Here is a 16,161-nt window from a genome sequence, read left to right as displayed (position 1 = left end):
ACTTATCTACAGTTGTCAACAATATCCACAAATAACAGTAAGCCTGCTGTCCCCAACCAAATGGAACTGGAACCACTCAGGTTAACATTTCATTTTTCTTGATACCTAAGATGATACAGTTACCTGTTAGTTTAGGGGTAAAACTCTGATGCTGAATACAAGTGGCTGAAGTTGCTTTTTTCATCTGTGCTCCCTACCCACTGGCATTGCTAATATGACATAAAACACAAATTAAGCTACAATTTCTATTTAAACAATGCTTTCTTTTTTCATGCTAACCAAACACCTCTTAACATTAAGGTAGAAGCAAGCAAAAGTGAAGCAACTTCAGGCAAATAAGTTTGAAATGCAAATGCAGTATAATCTAGATCACTTACTTCCACACAGATTGCTGGAATATGCTTCCTAACACCCTGCTTCCTAATACCCACAGGCATATATTCTGTGCTGCTCTCCCCAAAACTGCCAGGCATCAAGCTCGCAACCTTTGCCTGCAAACAAACCAACGTTAGGCCCAAGCTAATTCCATTTTTGCCCACTTGAGCCCAATCTTATTTCTTCAGAGGAAGACGACCAAAGAATTGGCTTGATATTCTGATCTGTTTTGATGGTTTATACACAGGATAACCTCAAGCAAGCTTAGTGCCCCCTTACAAATGTAGGCCAAATTTTGTGCTAACAAAACTCTGTGGCAAGTTCCTAAATTCTATCAGATTGTATGGGTGCAAGACAGCCTGATCTCTGGATTTCTCTCTCATTTTTGAATGAGCTAGAAAGAATACCTCAATAAAAGCATAAAATCTGCCAATATCCAGGAAAATCCTCAAGAGGCTTGACCTAGTTGGAGATAGCTGTTGTAGGAAGGCTGTAATTAAGCAGTTGCAATAGCACTGACTTTTCACACTAGCAAATGTACATGTTGACCGCAGTTTCTATTAACAGTGCTTATTTGAGGTAACATTGTGCTGGTATTTGACTGACATCCCCAGCAACAAACATGGTGCTCAAGGATCCCTCAGTATTTCGATTTCCTCGTGCATCTGGGATGCACTGTTGTCCCTTGTACAATGGGTTCAAGAAGCCATGATACTTCCCTACATTTAAAAGAGTATTCATGACATGGTATTAGCACATTTATGTTCATCTCTCTCCATCTTCCCCTAATTTGTATTATTTTTGCTTTCAAAAACATGTCCTTAATCATGCAATGTAAAAATTCTAGTCTGCCTAGAACAAAAACAAAAAAGCTTAAGAGAAAGCTTTTTCTTTTAGCTAAATCATTACTTCCACTGAAAGTCTGTAAACTGTTAATCCATTAGTGTCCAGTTCTTTAAACTATATGGTCAGACTGAAATCATCTGGAAGCCCAGATGCTGAGGTGTTTCTCTCTGATGTTCCAGGCCAAGTGTCCCACATTAAACTGTAGGATAGGAAAATATTCATATAATGGTATGACTACAACTTCTCAAGGGCATCACAAAAAAATCCTGCGTGCATCTGTGAGGAAATCCCTGTAAGACACAGTTACAATACATATTAATTTTGAATAGCATGGCCCTCTGGGAATTGTGTAAGACTCATGTCATAACCACTGCATTTACTCTCCAACAGTTAGCCTGAGCTCACTCTAGGTGAGGTGTGAGGCAGGATATCAGCCCATTTCTCTGGGAAACTGCACATCTCCAGAAAGCCAAAAATGCTGTAAGTAGTTCTTTGTGCTGCCACTGTCCCTTGTTCCCTGTCCTGTTATTTGTAATCACACCCACATTGTGCAAATCTACTAGGGGAGAAGAGGAATGTTGGGATGAAGTTTCCCTCTCAACATGGTTTGGATGCCTGGCTTTCACCACTCATCTCACTGGCCCCAGATCTGCCTGGCTTGAACAGCTGGCCAGGAGTCTCCAGTTCCAGCAGCTCTTGGATGCTGATGTGAGCCACCATGGTGGTGCTGCTGTGGTGGTTGTGCTGGGGTCAGTTTTTGACCAGTTTTTCTCTGCTTCCTGGCCAAATAAGTTGCACTCTGCATTGTCCAAGTCTCTCCATAAAATAACAATTTATACATTTTCCTCTCCTGTTTCCATAATGATGCCCAGGATAGTGATGCCTAACATAAATACAACTCCCCTTCCACACACCCTCAAGCACGTCACTGGGGATATGGATCAGTGGGATCCTGCTAGGATTGTAAGAGATAATTCAGCTGGTATTTGAAGCTGGTAAGAGCGGAGACACTTCTATAGTAATCTCATACTGGTCTCATGAAAAAGAGTGCAAACCTGACAGACCATCACAACTCCTAAGTGAGAGTGGGTCTTATTTGTCTATGTCAAGTTGTCTCTACGTTGCCTGAACCGAAAGATGTTCACCCTGACATGCTTTAAAGAGGGATCATCGTTCTGCAAGGGAACAGATTGAGTAAATAAGTACATTTTCTTTTATGCTACCTATAACTCTTAAACTCTCAAGTACAGCACAACCAACTAACATACTACAACAGCCTGATCAAGCCTGTTTTAACTAACTCCTAGTGGAAGAGAAGCCTGTTCCTTAGGGCTTAAAAACTGTGCCTCCGCAATTACAGTATCACAAGTTCATCTTGTGAAATCAGAGTTGGAAGAAAAATGAACTAGTATAAATCACACTAGACAATCTCCTAAACATATCCTGGATGTTCTAGGGAGGTTGCATCACTTCTGCGCTCTCATTCTAATATGCATAATTTCTAAACAAGGGATTTACTAAAGAAACAATGTCATAAAGGAAAAACATCCTCTTATTCAATTTAGTACAGATATTTGAGTAGGAATAGCCATTAAATAACTGTTAAGTAGTTAAATACCTGATCTGTACCTACCCTTGTAGATTCCACTTAGTTCCAGGCAAGAACTAATGCTGCTACGAACTCCTCTAAACAAGGGTAACTAACTGTTTACCTGATGTTGTTTCCCATAAGCAGGATATGAACAACTTTCTACAAGTCCTTCTTTATAAAGATGACTAAAGACAAGATACTTGTTACAGAGGACAAAAGTGCTAAAAAGCACTTCCAAAGGACTTCCAGCCTAGAAGAGAGGGATCTGGGGGTCGTGATAGACAGCAAGTTGAATATGAGCCAGCAGTGTGCCCTGGCAGCCAGGAGGGCCAATCGTATCCTGGGGTGCATCAAGCACGGCATCGCTAGTAGGTCAAGGGAGGTGATTGTCCCGCTCTACTCTGCGCTGGTGCGGCCTCACCTCGAGTACTGTGTGCAGTTCTGGGCACCACAGTATAAAAAGGACATGAAACTGTTGGAAAGTGTCCAGAGGAGGGCTACGAAGATGGTGAAAGGCCTTGAGGGGAAGACGTACGAGGAACGGCTGAGGTCACTGGGCCTGTTCAGCCTGGAGAAGAGGAGGCTGAGGGGAGACCTCATCGCAGTCTACAACTTCCTCGTAAGGGGTTGTCAAGAGGCAGGAGACCTTTTCTCCATTAACACTAGTGACAGGACCCGCGGGAACGGGGTTAAGCTGAGGCAGGGGAAATTTAGGCTGGACGTCAGGAGGGGGTTCTTCACAGAGAGGGTGGTTGCACACTGGAACAGGCTCCCCAGGGAAGTGGTCACTGCACCGAGCCTGTCTGAATTTAAGAAGAGATTGGACTGTGAACTTAGGCACATGGTCTGAACTTTTGGGTAGACCTGTGCGGTGTCGAGAGTTGGACTTGATGATCCTTAAGGGTCCCTTCCAACTCAGGATATTCTATGATATTCTATGATATTCTGCTCTTTTTAGTACAAAATTTTTCAGCAAAACTTGTTAGTATTACTTACCCTTTCCTTTGGAATATATTATTCTCCTGACCCAACATAGCCAAAGGGAGTACTTATTACATTGCCGTGCTATGGCTAACCTCGAACATCACTCACACTTTCAGACACTGTGCTTTCCACAGACTGCTCTCTTCTGCCTGCTCCCCAGGTAGGAGTTGATACCCTTATCACGCGCAGCTCTTACAATCCCACTTAAATTTTCTCTTGAGGACAGCAACTTATGGCAGAGGGGAGGGAGAAAAAACAAAAACAAATGAAACAAACCCCACCTCCATCTTGTGAAGACTAACACTTTATCCCAAATTGTTGACAATTTACTCTTGAAAGCCCACATGGAAAGATTAAACCCTGATCTCACACATTCCAGAAATGCTGGACAACAAGTAAGCCCCATACTCTTCATTTCTAATGACAGCAGAGCCTAACGCTCAGCTCACAAAAGCAGGCGGCCTTCTTGCAAGCACTGCATCGTGATGTTACAAGGATGTTACAGGATTTCAAAAATGTTGATAGGCAAAAATATTGATTGATTGTTCATAAGCTGAGCAATTTAAGTAGTAACTTATCAAAAAAACTCTGTATCTTTGAGCCTTCATTTTCTTTACCTTTAACTGACTGCCAAGCGCTCTGCACACGCTTGCAACCACCTTCATGCATGCATTGTGCCCTGACGTAATGCAGTGTGCAATCACAGGACTGCAAGAACGTTTCTAGACAGACTTGTTTACAATCTAAGAAACCCAAACAGTAACTTTCATAATACAAGTCTAATCTCCAGTGCATTTTGTGTATGTTGCTGTGAGACACAAAAAAAAAAAAAAAAAAAAAAAAAAAAAAAAAGAAGAAAAGAAGAACATATCTTTGTAAAATGATTGCAATAACAGATGAATAAACATGCAACCTGATACTTCACATCTGGTATTTCATCACTCCAAATACCTTATTCACATTCAAATATATTTAATACTGTGGAAACTTTATAAGGTACTGATGCCTTTATGGAGGCAGTAACTTGCATGGAACTTTTAAAATTAAAAACAATGGTAAAAATAAGTTACAGCAATTTACTGTATCCTGCATAAAGCTAGTTAGCTCACAATTTCCTAACAGAAATCCAGAAAGACACCTAGAGATAGCAGTTACCTACAGAATCACATAAGCCTAGAGAAAGGTGCTTTGGAAATGAAGACTCTTACTACTCACTGTACAAAAATCCTATCATCTGAACAGAAATTTCTATGGAAGTATCATTTTTCCTTTACTATCATTATAACTCAGGCCAAGAGGTTTTATGCATGACCTAATAAATGTATACAACAGTTCTGAAAGGCTGCTATGCACCTTCTCACATTAAATCGTAGTTAGTCCTCTTTGTAAAGCAACCAAAAACGTCCTTCGTAAGTACTCATTAATGCACTCTTTTGTAGTTTTGATGTACAGATGAATACCTCCAAAGTAAATCACGATGACTAATTTCATTTGCAATTTAAGAGCTGATCACATGTTGCAGAAATTAAGATCAAATTATTTTTAAGTCTTACAGGCAAAAGCCACCTTTGCTACCTTAAGGCTGTGTTAGCAATGCTGGTGGTAACACATCTATAAGCATTATTACACTTGCAGAAATTTATGTTGCTGTGGTATTGTCCCTGGAGCTGCACTAAAGCTGCATCTCAGTGTAGCTAAATTTCAAAAAAGACAAAAACATACACACAGGGCCAAATCCATTCCCGTGGTAACTCCAGTGACTTCAGTGTTACACCAGGAATAAAAGTAGGGCTGCATTTCACAGCAGCTTTCATTCTTCTAATCTTTTCCAAAACACTCTCCCAGGAGCAAAGACAAGCACAGGCAGATATCCTGCCAATAAGTGAGTTCACAGGAATTGCTAAGAGTAACTAAACTGTCAGCAGTGAAAGACCAACAATCTGAACAAAGTACAAATGCAGGACAGCCAATGCCCTCTAATGGGCTAGTGTTTACTATGTACTGGAGATGCAGGGGCACAGAAATTCATTTGAATTAATCTCTTAAAGGGAAATAAATGATAGGGTGTCCCACCTCAAGCTAGTGGCTGATATTTGCTATTTATCAATTCATCTCTTGATGCTGTACAGATGAAAGAAATTCTTACCAATACCTTGGAAGACAAAGAAAAATGGGTCTAGCCGAGTCTTCCATGGGCTTTGCTCAACTACTTCCACAGAGGGAGAGCTTCAAGTTATGGATGTGTTCCTTTACCCTGCCACTCTGCTCAAAGATTTGATATTTACTCCTCCCTCACCTTCCCCCCTTCCACACTCCCCATTTGCTAGTCAATACCGTAGAAGTTAGTAGCAAAGCCAAAACTGTAAGATCATCTTGAGTGCACAAGCATATGCACACAGCAGGGGGAAGAGGAATGACATTCAGCACTTTCCTGCAGAAACCTTATCACTTGTCCCTTGGCCTTAGTGCGCACTCCCTTTCTCTCAAGAATTTCCAAACTAGGGTTCTTGGAATTTGCCCCCTCTGAACCAAAACAAGTGTCTTTGCTTCTTACCCAGTCATTTCCTATAAACTCAAAAACAAGAGTTTTATTAAGTTTTTATTTTGTTTTCTGTGGCCTTCTTCAAGGAGCCATAATCCAGGACTGCTGGCAGGCTGAAATGCTCACAGCCTCACACAGGTCATGACTGTCCTTACGACCAAGGATGCCCCAGGGCCACAAAGCACCATGGCATCCCCCTCCTTCCTCCCCAGCCATAGGGCCCCAAAACACCCCTCTGTGGGAGCAGGATTTAAAGAAAGTCTTCAGGTTCTCGCCCCATCTGGTGCCGTAAATTACTTTTTAGGGAGGCAAGGGGAGAGCGAAACACCCTCCCCTCCCCTTCCCAGTCCAAGATCACAGCTGTAGTGGAACAGCTGAAGCGATCTGGGCTGCCAGGAGAGGTCATGGCAGTCCCTCGGTGCTGCCGGGGTGGCTGTGCCAGCATCGGTCATGCTGCGACAGCCCTGGCAGCATGGCAGGCAGGGGCCCCGCAGTCCCTCTGTGCCCAGTGCACAGCCCCCTTCAGAAAGCTCACTTTCAATGGCCATTTCAGACCACCGCAGAGAACAGTGAAGAAACTCCGGCTTCTGGTTACATGGAAGTTGCGAAGCTCTCATTAAATCAAAGGCAGACTTAGAATGCTTCGTCAAGCAAAATCTCTGCTCATCTCCAAAGAAAAAAACTACAATTGCTTAACTTAATCCACACAGAGTGATCATTATATTTGCCACCACAAAGATCGTATTTGTTCTAGTGCCTATATCTAAAGGTAATTTCAGTCAGAAAATGAAACGGTGCTCTCCTGACCTTTTGTCATACATGGTTCACGAATTACAATATCCCCAACACTATGGAAGCTTAGAGATATTGCAATGTCTCTCTTGTAAGTGAAATAAACTTGGTACGCCACTAAAAGGCATTAAATTATTTTCATTATGCCACACAGAATCTAAAACACTTACACTGTTTTGATTTCAAAATCCTTGGAGAACAATTATGCTCTCAGGGCCATAAGACTCTATGATGAAGGCCTCAGAAACATGGCATGGTTTCAATAAATCCTCAAACACTACAAGGCAGTTACTCAGCTTAAAGAATGAAAACATGAGTTCATCCACTGCAAAGTCAGGATGTAAATTCTACTAATATAGTATCCTGCACTTCCTAACACATTTTTTCTTCCCAATCAGGATAACACTTTAAGTCAAGTTTTCAGCATAATGCACATACATCCTTTTTCTGGTTGAAAGGTTTTTTTAGGATGAACATTAATACATATGACATGCATATATGCTTATGGTATCATTAGCTAGCAGTAATAATCAGCAACTAGATACGCAAATGTGTATGAATGTATACGAATGTTTTCTATGTACATATAATTTAAAAAAAGGTAACATTCAGTATCAAAGCACCATTAAATTAAATCAGCGATTGTCAAAATGAGTGGATAAATATGTTAATTTCTTTAATTTATACTATATCACAAAGAACGCTTTTAAACAGTATAAATCAGATTTCAGGGGTGATTGCTGTGGATTCTGATTTCAAAAAAATGCAGCCACCCTTATTTTGGTTGATGAGGCTATTCCAGCCTAAGTAGAACTTTTAAGCATAAATACACAATACACTTGTTTGGATAGACATGCTCATGTCCTCCTAGAAAGAGCACAACCTTCCAATTAAGCAAATCATCTCCCCCTTTCCAAAGGGTAATAACAACAAGATGCAATCAAAACAGGCAGAAAATAGCAAGAAAAAGGGGAAAAGAGAAATTATGTTCCCCTGTATGGGGTGGGGAGGGGTAGAAAAAGAGAGTGAGATAAAAAGAGAGCAAGCAAACACCCGGGCAGGAAACCGGGGCCCAGCAACTTTCTGCCAAGGGCTGCTGAGATGCTTCACCACAGGTCGGTTTTTCCAGACACCACACTTCATGTGGCCGCTGGGGTCACCTGGCAGCTGGCAGCTGGGGGGCCTCCCAAAACGCCAGCAGCAGCAGTGTCCGTTTCCATGACCTCGGGGGGGGGGGGGAGGGGGGCCGCGGGGGCACAGCTGGTGGCAGCTGCAGCACCATCTGCTCGGGGCTGTGCTCTGGCCTGGCCACCCCCTCCTCTGCCTGGGGACAGCCCCAGCAGGTAGGGCGGCAGGGCTGCCTTCCCCTGCCTCCCCCAAAGGCATGGCCACTGCTGCCTGCCCACGGCCGCCCACAGATCGACGAGTGGGAGTAACAGCTCCGTAGGCCGCAAAGCAAAGTTTGCAAAATGGAAACAAAAAAAGCAACCATGCCTTGGGAGCAAGAGAGCTTGGATGAGTGGGACGGATGCAACAGAGGCCCGGACAGTGTGAGCAGATGTCAGCATCCCTCGATGGAGCATGTATTTATGGAATGCTGTCAGCACGTCATCTGATTTATAGCAGTCTGCACTGAGAAAATGAAAAAAAAAAAAAAAAAAAACGAAAAAAAAAAAAACAAAGAAAAAGAAAGGCACAAAAGCACCCCCTAACTTGCATCTTTTGTTGAGAGGATTTTTGAACACAAGAACTTTAGAGCTTCCCAATTCAATATTGTATGTTCTGCCATGCGGTCCTGCCACTGCATTTCCCGTTTCTCTTTCTGCACCATGTATTGCAAAAATAAGGAAAATGCTTACGTATTTTCTATGCTCAAGGAGCGACACATTTAAAAGCTTCTTTTAAACATTCCCCTTTAGGCAAATTATAGCATTCAGTAAGGACACAATTATGCATCAATATTGCTTCCAACTGCCAGCAGTGAAAAGACCGGTTGAGACCATCCTGAGCAACACATCAGCCCAGCAGAGCTCCCTGAACTTCACAGATTTATTCGAGATTTACTCCATAATTACTAAAATCAGAGCCAGAAATTGTGTAGAAAAACAAGCTGTCCTTTACAGCTCGCACTGGGACAATTATTTCCAAAGGCTAAATGTGCACCACTTACCATACATTTTGCCTTCATCTGATAAGATGATTTTCCTCCTCCCACATGGTGGATAGATAGCTAGAGCCTCCTGAAAGCTCTGTTCAATATCAGGGCTCCAGACACCTTCTGCATCATTGTCAATAGGTTTATCTGCAGAATCGCTCATTCTTTCAATATCTTCGGCAGGGCTCTCGCTGCCGCTCCAGCTGCTGGACTCAATGGTGATGGCTGGGGTCTCCAAGCTTAAGCTTGGAGTCGTAAAGGAAATAAACCTACAAAACAAACAAACAAGCCCACAGGGCATTAAGGACATGGAGCTTCAGGCACACATTTCTGGTTACTTCTGACTCTAAGTTAACAGCAGCTGAGCAGTAATGGGAACAACGCGAGCATTGGAAGCACCCAGGAAAAGTAAAATATTAACAATAACAGTTCTAACCTAAATCAGTAGAGGCAGAATGATAAGGTTGTCAGAAGAGGAACTCTACCACACATTTTCTACATCCAATTACATGAAGGCACATAGCATCAGGTTATATTTCACAGATTGACAAAATAGGTCTTAATACTGGGGAAAACTCTAAAACACATAACGTATTTAATCTGGCGTAAGACTGGCATCTGTAAAATAACAAACCAGACCCTCGACCAGGGGTAAATCAGTTTCCTTTCCACTGGCTGGGAAGGAAGTACCACCGTTTACATCACAGTGACCACCTAAAATAACTTAAACCTAAAACCCAAAATAAAAACTATCGTTCACATTCATCTGGATGTTGGATGTCATGGAGTAAATTGAATTACACTAGCAACAACATAGCTCAATGTGATTAACTGGGAAAGGTTCTACTTTTCAGATCTTACCCAAATATATAATACAATCAGAATCTGAGCTACGTACAAATGGAAATTGATCAAATGGTAATATAAAGTTGATAAAACAATAATACCAGAGAAAGGAATTACATGAAGAGATATATATTTTACCTGTTTTAAAAGGTCCCTGTCACAGAACCATAGCAGAACAAAAATTATAATCTTCAAGTCACTGAATCTATTTAATAAGAAATAATTTAATATAGCTGCACCTGCTCACACCACCAGAGCTACAGATCCATCAGTGTTCCTTTTATATTTTTGAGAGAAATACAACTCTGCTATAAAGATTTGCTCCAGGCAAAAAAGCTGCTATACCAGACCAAATTAATCTCTGGTGTAATTCTTTGTGAAGTCAGTGAAATAACACCAGGAACAGATTTGGCTCAACATGTCTAGGCATAATGCAGTTTTATTTTGAAAAAAAAAAAAAAAAAGAAGTTTGGTGACTCTAACTGATCTAAATGGATAGGAGTGTTCAAACATGCATGCATGTGCTGCACACGCTCTTAAAAATCCAGTTAGCTGCCTGAACACGGAAAAAAAAAAAAAAAAGTATGTATTAAACACTTAATCAGGGGAGATGAGAGCAGGTCCCTTCTATGTGCAGAAGAAGGGGATGTCCCCACCAGTCCCTCTCCAGCTTAACGCCAACACCTTTCAGCAGACTCTCAGTACATCCTAAACAGGTGAGAAGTGGCACACTGGCAAACAGCTGATGGAAACGAAGGGGACGTAAGTAAGTTGGAGGCTACAGCAGCTCTGGAAAAGCACCTTTTTGAGCTGGAGAACTCCCTGAAAGGAAAAGTATTTACAGCTCTCCTCACCTGAGCTAACCAATGAGACGATCACTAGATCCCAAACCTGACAGTCCAGTCCATCAGAGGCTAGGGAGCCTTGAAAAAAAAAACTGAGCTGAAATGGGGAATCTGGGAGTGGTCTTGCAGTCTCACTAACCAAAGTTACTGGTCTGACACCTAAAGTATGAGGTATTTCCACTACTCTGGGCTTTACAAGGCACTTTGATAGATCAGCACACATGAAATGGACTCTCAAGAACTTTAGTTTCCCTACTTGAATGTCTTTTTCTACAGAGAGGCATCTCTTAACTTAGCATTGGTTTTAGCATTTCAGCACAGCTTAAGTTAGTGCCTACCCACCGGAAATCTCAAGGCTAACAGCATCTCGAATGCCTTTTAATAACTGATAATGAGGCAGGGGATGGATTCCCAGGGAAATACACACAAATGAGGAGCAGGAGCAAAGTCTGCCCAAATACACCACTTATTGTCTGAGAAATGCAAAATGTGCCAAATTTTTTGAAGCCTCATCACAGAGAGGGATATGTAAACATTTGTAAAATAGTGAACACAATCCTTCAAAATTTTCAGAAGGCTGAAGGCTTGATTCAGCTCTCAAGACTAGAATCTTACACTCAAGGTTTAGTGGAACAAACACAGCAATATTGGGAAAGAACTGACAAAAATGATCATTTGCATTTAAGCCTTCAAATAGAGGTGGAATTTTAGGTAAATGAGGTAATTAAACCGTGACTGGGATAATTAGCAGGGTTTCAGTTTTACTGCCACAGTGCACAGAAAAATGGCTACAGGAGATTTTACTGGCCTCACGTGATCAAGACCACAGTTCAGCATTTCACCAAAAGACAGCACAGAGCAGGACTGTTTACTAGGTCAGTTCTTCAAATGTGACTTGGGAAGGAAATCCTTCCCCTCCTCGATCACAGGGACCACATCCTGCAACACACAGCACAGCCACCGGCATCTTTCCCTGCAGCCCAACCACACTCTGCTTACAAAAATCTGCCACAGTCATAGCCTCAAGTCTTATTATCGTCCTATAAACCAGTCCTTGTTATTGCATTATGCTGAAATAATAACTGAAATGCACACAAGGAAAACAGAGAGGCTCTAAAGTAATTAATGTTACTTGATATTCATGTTAGATCTTGCATTGTGTTTACAAGTGAATTTTCACTAATGTGCTATCTCCCTTCCCATTCCTTTTTACCTGTTTGGCTATAATCTTGAGGCATTAGTAGCTACCATAGAAGCCTCTAAAATATAAGACAAGCAAGTGTTTCTTCTAGAATCTGTATGATGGGGTATGGAGCAACCTCCTGGAAAAAAAACCCTCTCATGTACTAAAGGTTGTTATTAGTGATTTCCATTTTGGTGAACGCTGACACTGCAGATCAAGCTAGAAGACCAAGGAGCGAGGAAACCTTGTACTGCAACCACTAAATGGCTCCCTATTATTTCACAAAAATAATGAGCTACTCTCTTAATCAGTTCCAGCCCAGCTCTATGTATCAAAAGGCAATTCTACCTCGTCTTTAACTTGAATTCTAAGGATCCAACTATGATTAAAAAATTCAGACCTATTATGTTTGAGTTGAACATGATTATCAAAAAATAATACAACTTGTCAATAGATGAGCTTTGTTGCACATTTCTAATGAGCAATAAACCTCATGTGAGAAATATGGTCTTCCAGTCCATTTCTGTAAAAAAAAAAAAAAAAAAAAAAAAAAAAAAAAAAAAAAAAAGCCTTCCATTTATTAATAAACTCGAAATGTCCTAATACAAACTTTTAGTGGAGGAAGCGTTAATTTCCTGGAGGCAATTAACAAAAACAACCAAAAAGGATCCATTTGCACGTGAAGTTAGAGAGCACATCAAGTTGAAAAGTTCTATATTTGCTTTTTATCATGTTAATTTTTACAGAACCGATTTCATGCTTGTATTTTATGCTAACAAATTAAAATACCTCCATGCTTCCCAGAAAAACAACCAAATAAACCTTACCAGATTTTGGCTATCCTTTTTGTACCTTCTAAAATTGCTTAAAACATACTGCTGCAGTTTTGGAGTTCCCTCTTTAGAGTTTTCCTTTTAATACCAGTCTCTCTGACATATACTTCAAGACAGTTTCCCTTGTGCCTAAGGTCCTTTAGTTACCACTCTGAACGGTGAACTCTTGCAGCTGATTTCTATTCCCTCTATTTAAGCCAATTCTAAGTATGACTGGCTTTCTCTGTAGTTTTTGCAGGACATGTAGGCTGTGCATAATGGAGGTATGTTCCCCTCTCAAACAACATGATATTTTCCATTTAGCAATGGAGAAACTAGCAAGGACAATATTAGATTTAAAAAATATGTTTTATAGAAAATACCCATTTATTACAGCTTCATGAGGTGCAAGAAATTACTCATCTTCATGATGTTCACTTGTTTGAAAAGTTACTTTAAAAACTCAGAAGAACAAGGAAAGCAGATCAAACCAATGAATTTAAGCAAAGCCAAATGGCAGTCTGGAACATCTTATCAAGGGAACAGTTTATTTGGTTGCATAAAGCATTCTCTTATGCCTTCACTACATGAGCAATACAAACCTGGACTTGCCCAAGAAAGTTGCTGCTCCCAGACCAACAGCTGAGATCAATAGCTCTTCACGGGAGTGTAGGACAAGTGCAGATTTAAGGCCTTGATATGTTTCATATCCTTCAGTACTTCTACAATGAACTAACATGCAAACATTGTTTTCCAAGAGTCATGTAAGCTGAATCTTTCTTTTTAATGTCCTGCAAAAGCTCAATCATTTTATCTGCTTGTTCCTTAAACTTACTTTCTTGAATTTCAGTGTACAGGTGCTGAAGGGTGCCTGCACTGAGGTATCACTTGCATACATGCATAGCCACTGGAAGAGGTTTAATATTCTGCAGGTACTGGTGCAGGAATATAAGACTGAAAACATGCCTTGGCTCTGAGAGGTGCCGGGGCGGGAGGGGGAGGAATTACATCTCCCTGGTTTTCTAAATTCTGTCTACATGAAAGAGATCAAGTGCAGATATTTTTTAGATATCCTGCAGTGGCATCTGCAAGAACTTCCAGCTATGAATTTCTAAGCTAAGAATTTCTGGCTATGAATTGCTACAGAAGGTTACCAGATAATTTTCACAACTAGCCCAGTATTTCTAAACCAGATCTTTCATAAAGATCTTAATTATTGATGTAAAAATGTCAAGAGTTGAAATGATTAATTACACTTTTAAGAATATATTTTTAGATTGTGAACAACTTCATCTTAGCTTTGGTTCTATAAAAACAATGGGATCAGGAATCCAACAAGCTTTTTATAAACACCAAGATGATAATGAGCAGATGAGTAAAAACCAACTAATTCTAAATTTGCAGATGGCAAATTTTCTCTCAAAGCTTGAAAAGTTGCAGGCCCATGGGATTTGCCTTGTGCTTTGTGCTGCAGTGCAAATCCACAGCTGGAGTGCTAAGACTTCAGGAAAGTACTGCTGGAGATAATCCAGAGGAAGAAAGTTATCAGATCTAGAAAACATGACCTACCAGGAAAGGAATTGGGTTTGTTTAAATTTGGAGAAGACCGATGTGAGAAGATAACCACTTTCAAATAAGGAAAAGGTAACAGCAAAGTAGAGACAAAGCTCTGACATTTCTGCCAGGGAAAGGACAAGAAGCAAAGACTAAGTTGCAGTAAGAAAAACCTACGTTAGGTGTTTGGAAGACCGTTCTGACTTCACAATCAGCCACACAGCAGAAGTGATCAGTGTAGGACACTGGGAAAGTGTAGGGGAGGACAGGGGTTGTTGAGAACAGGCGACATGAACAGTTCTCGGGAGTTATGCAGCTCTGCTTAACCCTGTCTGAGGAAGATGAACACACTATATGATCCCATGAGACTCAGCAGCCAAAAGAGAACATAAACTGCCCCAACAGAGGGAAAGTTGGAGCAGTGGGAGCATATCCTTGCTCAGGCAGGGGAAAACCCAGGTGAGACTCAAGAGACTCCCCAGACATGCTGGCAACAAGCCAGCTCAGTCAGCAGCAGAGCAGAAACCCAGGGGAAAGCAGGCTTCTTACTGCTGGTGCCCACGGAGCTATGTGCTGCTCTACTCTGCACAGTTCCCTCACCCAGCTGCTGGGCAGTTTGCTATGTGAACATCACTTGTGAAAGCCTCCCGTGAAGCAGTTCATCAAGACAGGTAAGACAGGGAGAAGGCAAAGCACCAGGCAGAGAAGAGGGCTCCTCCTGTGGTTTCTCTGCATGGGGGCTGTAGGAGGCAAGGCTGCTCCAACCCTCCCTTCATATGACATCTGTCAAAACGCCTGACTCTCCACATCACACCCAGGTTTCTGAAGTTCTTCTGCATCAACTACAATAAATCCAGAATGGGTATAAAGTGTGGATTTCATTAAGATTTGTTTTGCTAGTCCAAAGTCAGCTAACTCACAGCAACAGTATGAACAGTGCTGCTATCACTGCCAGTGCCAAATTCTTCAGCAGGTCTCCATGGCAGGCCAATTTCTTACTGAAGGAGGAACTCAGCAGGGGAAGAATCACAGCATCTCCATGGCATACAGAGAACCACCTCTGACTCTCTAACAAAGCACACCTGAAAAAAAATCCTAGGTAGGAGCCGTCTCCCAATCTAAGGAAGCATATGGCATTTCAAGGTATTAAAAGTGAAGCTTTTGTTAAACTTTATTTTTTCCAACTAAAAACAAGCTGAAATTTCTACCTTGCCAGTAAAAATATATTTGCAGTATTTATGCAAGTCAAGAAATACGATCAACATTTTTTGGAATAAAAAAGATTAATTTTTTTATTCAAAACAAATGCATACTCTGGATTTTGTACGTGTGATATTTAAGCATGCATGGATTTTTCTGACTCTTTGAGGTGCAAATGGCATTACTTTCAAGAAAACACAAATATATTTAAGCAATTTTATATTTAATTTACCTTTACGAAGAAAAAACAGTATGAAGAATAAAAATATAAATCATTTACAGAGCATCCAGTGGTAAAATCATTAGCTTAAAATGTCTTTATTGTATTTTTGTTACAAGGTCTACTTATCATCAATTATTCCCTCTAAGAAGAGAGAGCACCAGGAGAGAAAAGAAGCCCATTTCTAGGACAAAGTATTCCTTTAAAACTCAGCCA

General features: G+C 41.1%; 1 protein-coding gene across 8 annotated transcripts in view; it reads right to left on the bottom strand.

The window, feature by feature from the left end:
* The window catches only part of TEAD1 (TEA domain transcription factor 1), a 159,352-nt gene that overhangs the window by 94,923 nt on the left and 48,268 nt on the right, over positions 1-16,161 (bottom strand). For 5 of the 8 annotated variants that reach the window (XM_032189321.1, XM_032189323.1, XM_032189322.1 and 2 more), the window contains exon 2: positions 9,301-9,554. In XM_032189321.1, the coding sequence (XP_032045212.1) occupies positions 9,301-9,448 (148 nt within the window). In that variant the 5' untranslated portion in view covers positions 9,449-9,554. Of the gene's footprint in view, positions 1-9,300; positions 9,555-16,161 lie in introns of those variants that run through there. The other 3 variants (XM_032189318.1, XM_032189317.1, XM_032189320.1) reach the window with 1 other exon arrangement.

Source organism: Aythya fuligula, chromosome 5, assembly GCF_009819795.1.
Source record: "Aythya fuligula isolate bAytFul2 chromosome 5, bAytFul2.pri, whole genome shotgun sequence".
Classification (NCBI taxonomy): domain Eukaryota; kingdom Metazoa; phylum Chordata; class Aves; order Anseriformes; family Anatidae; genus Aythya; species Aythya fuligula.
Note: the sequence above shows the minus strand (reverse complement) of the source record. Positions and strands in the feature narration are given on the sequence as shown.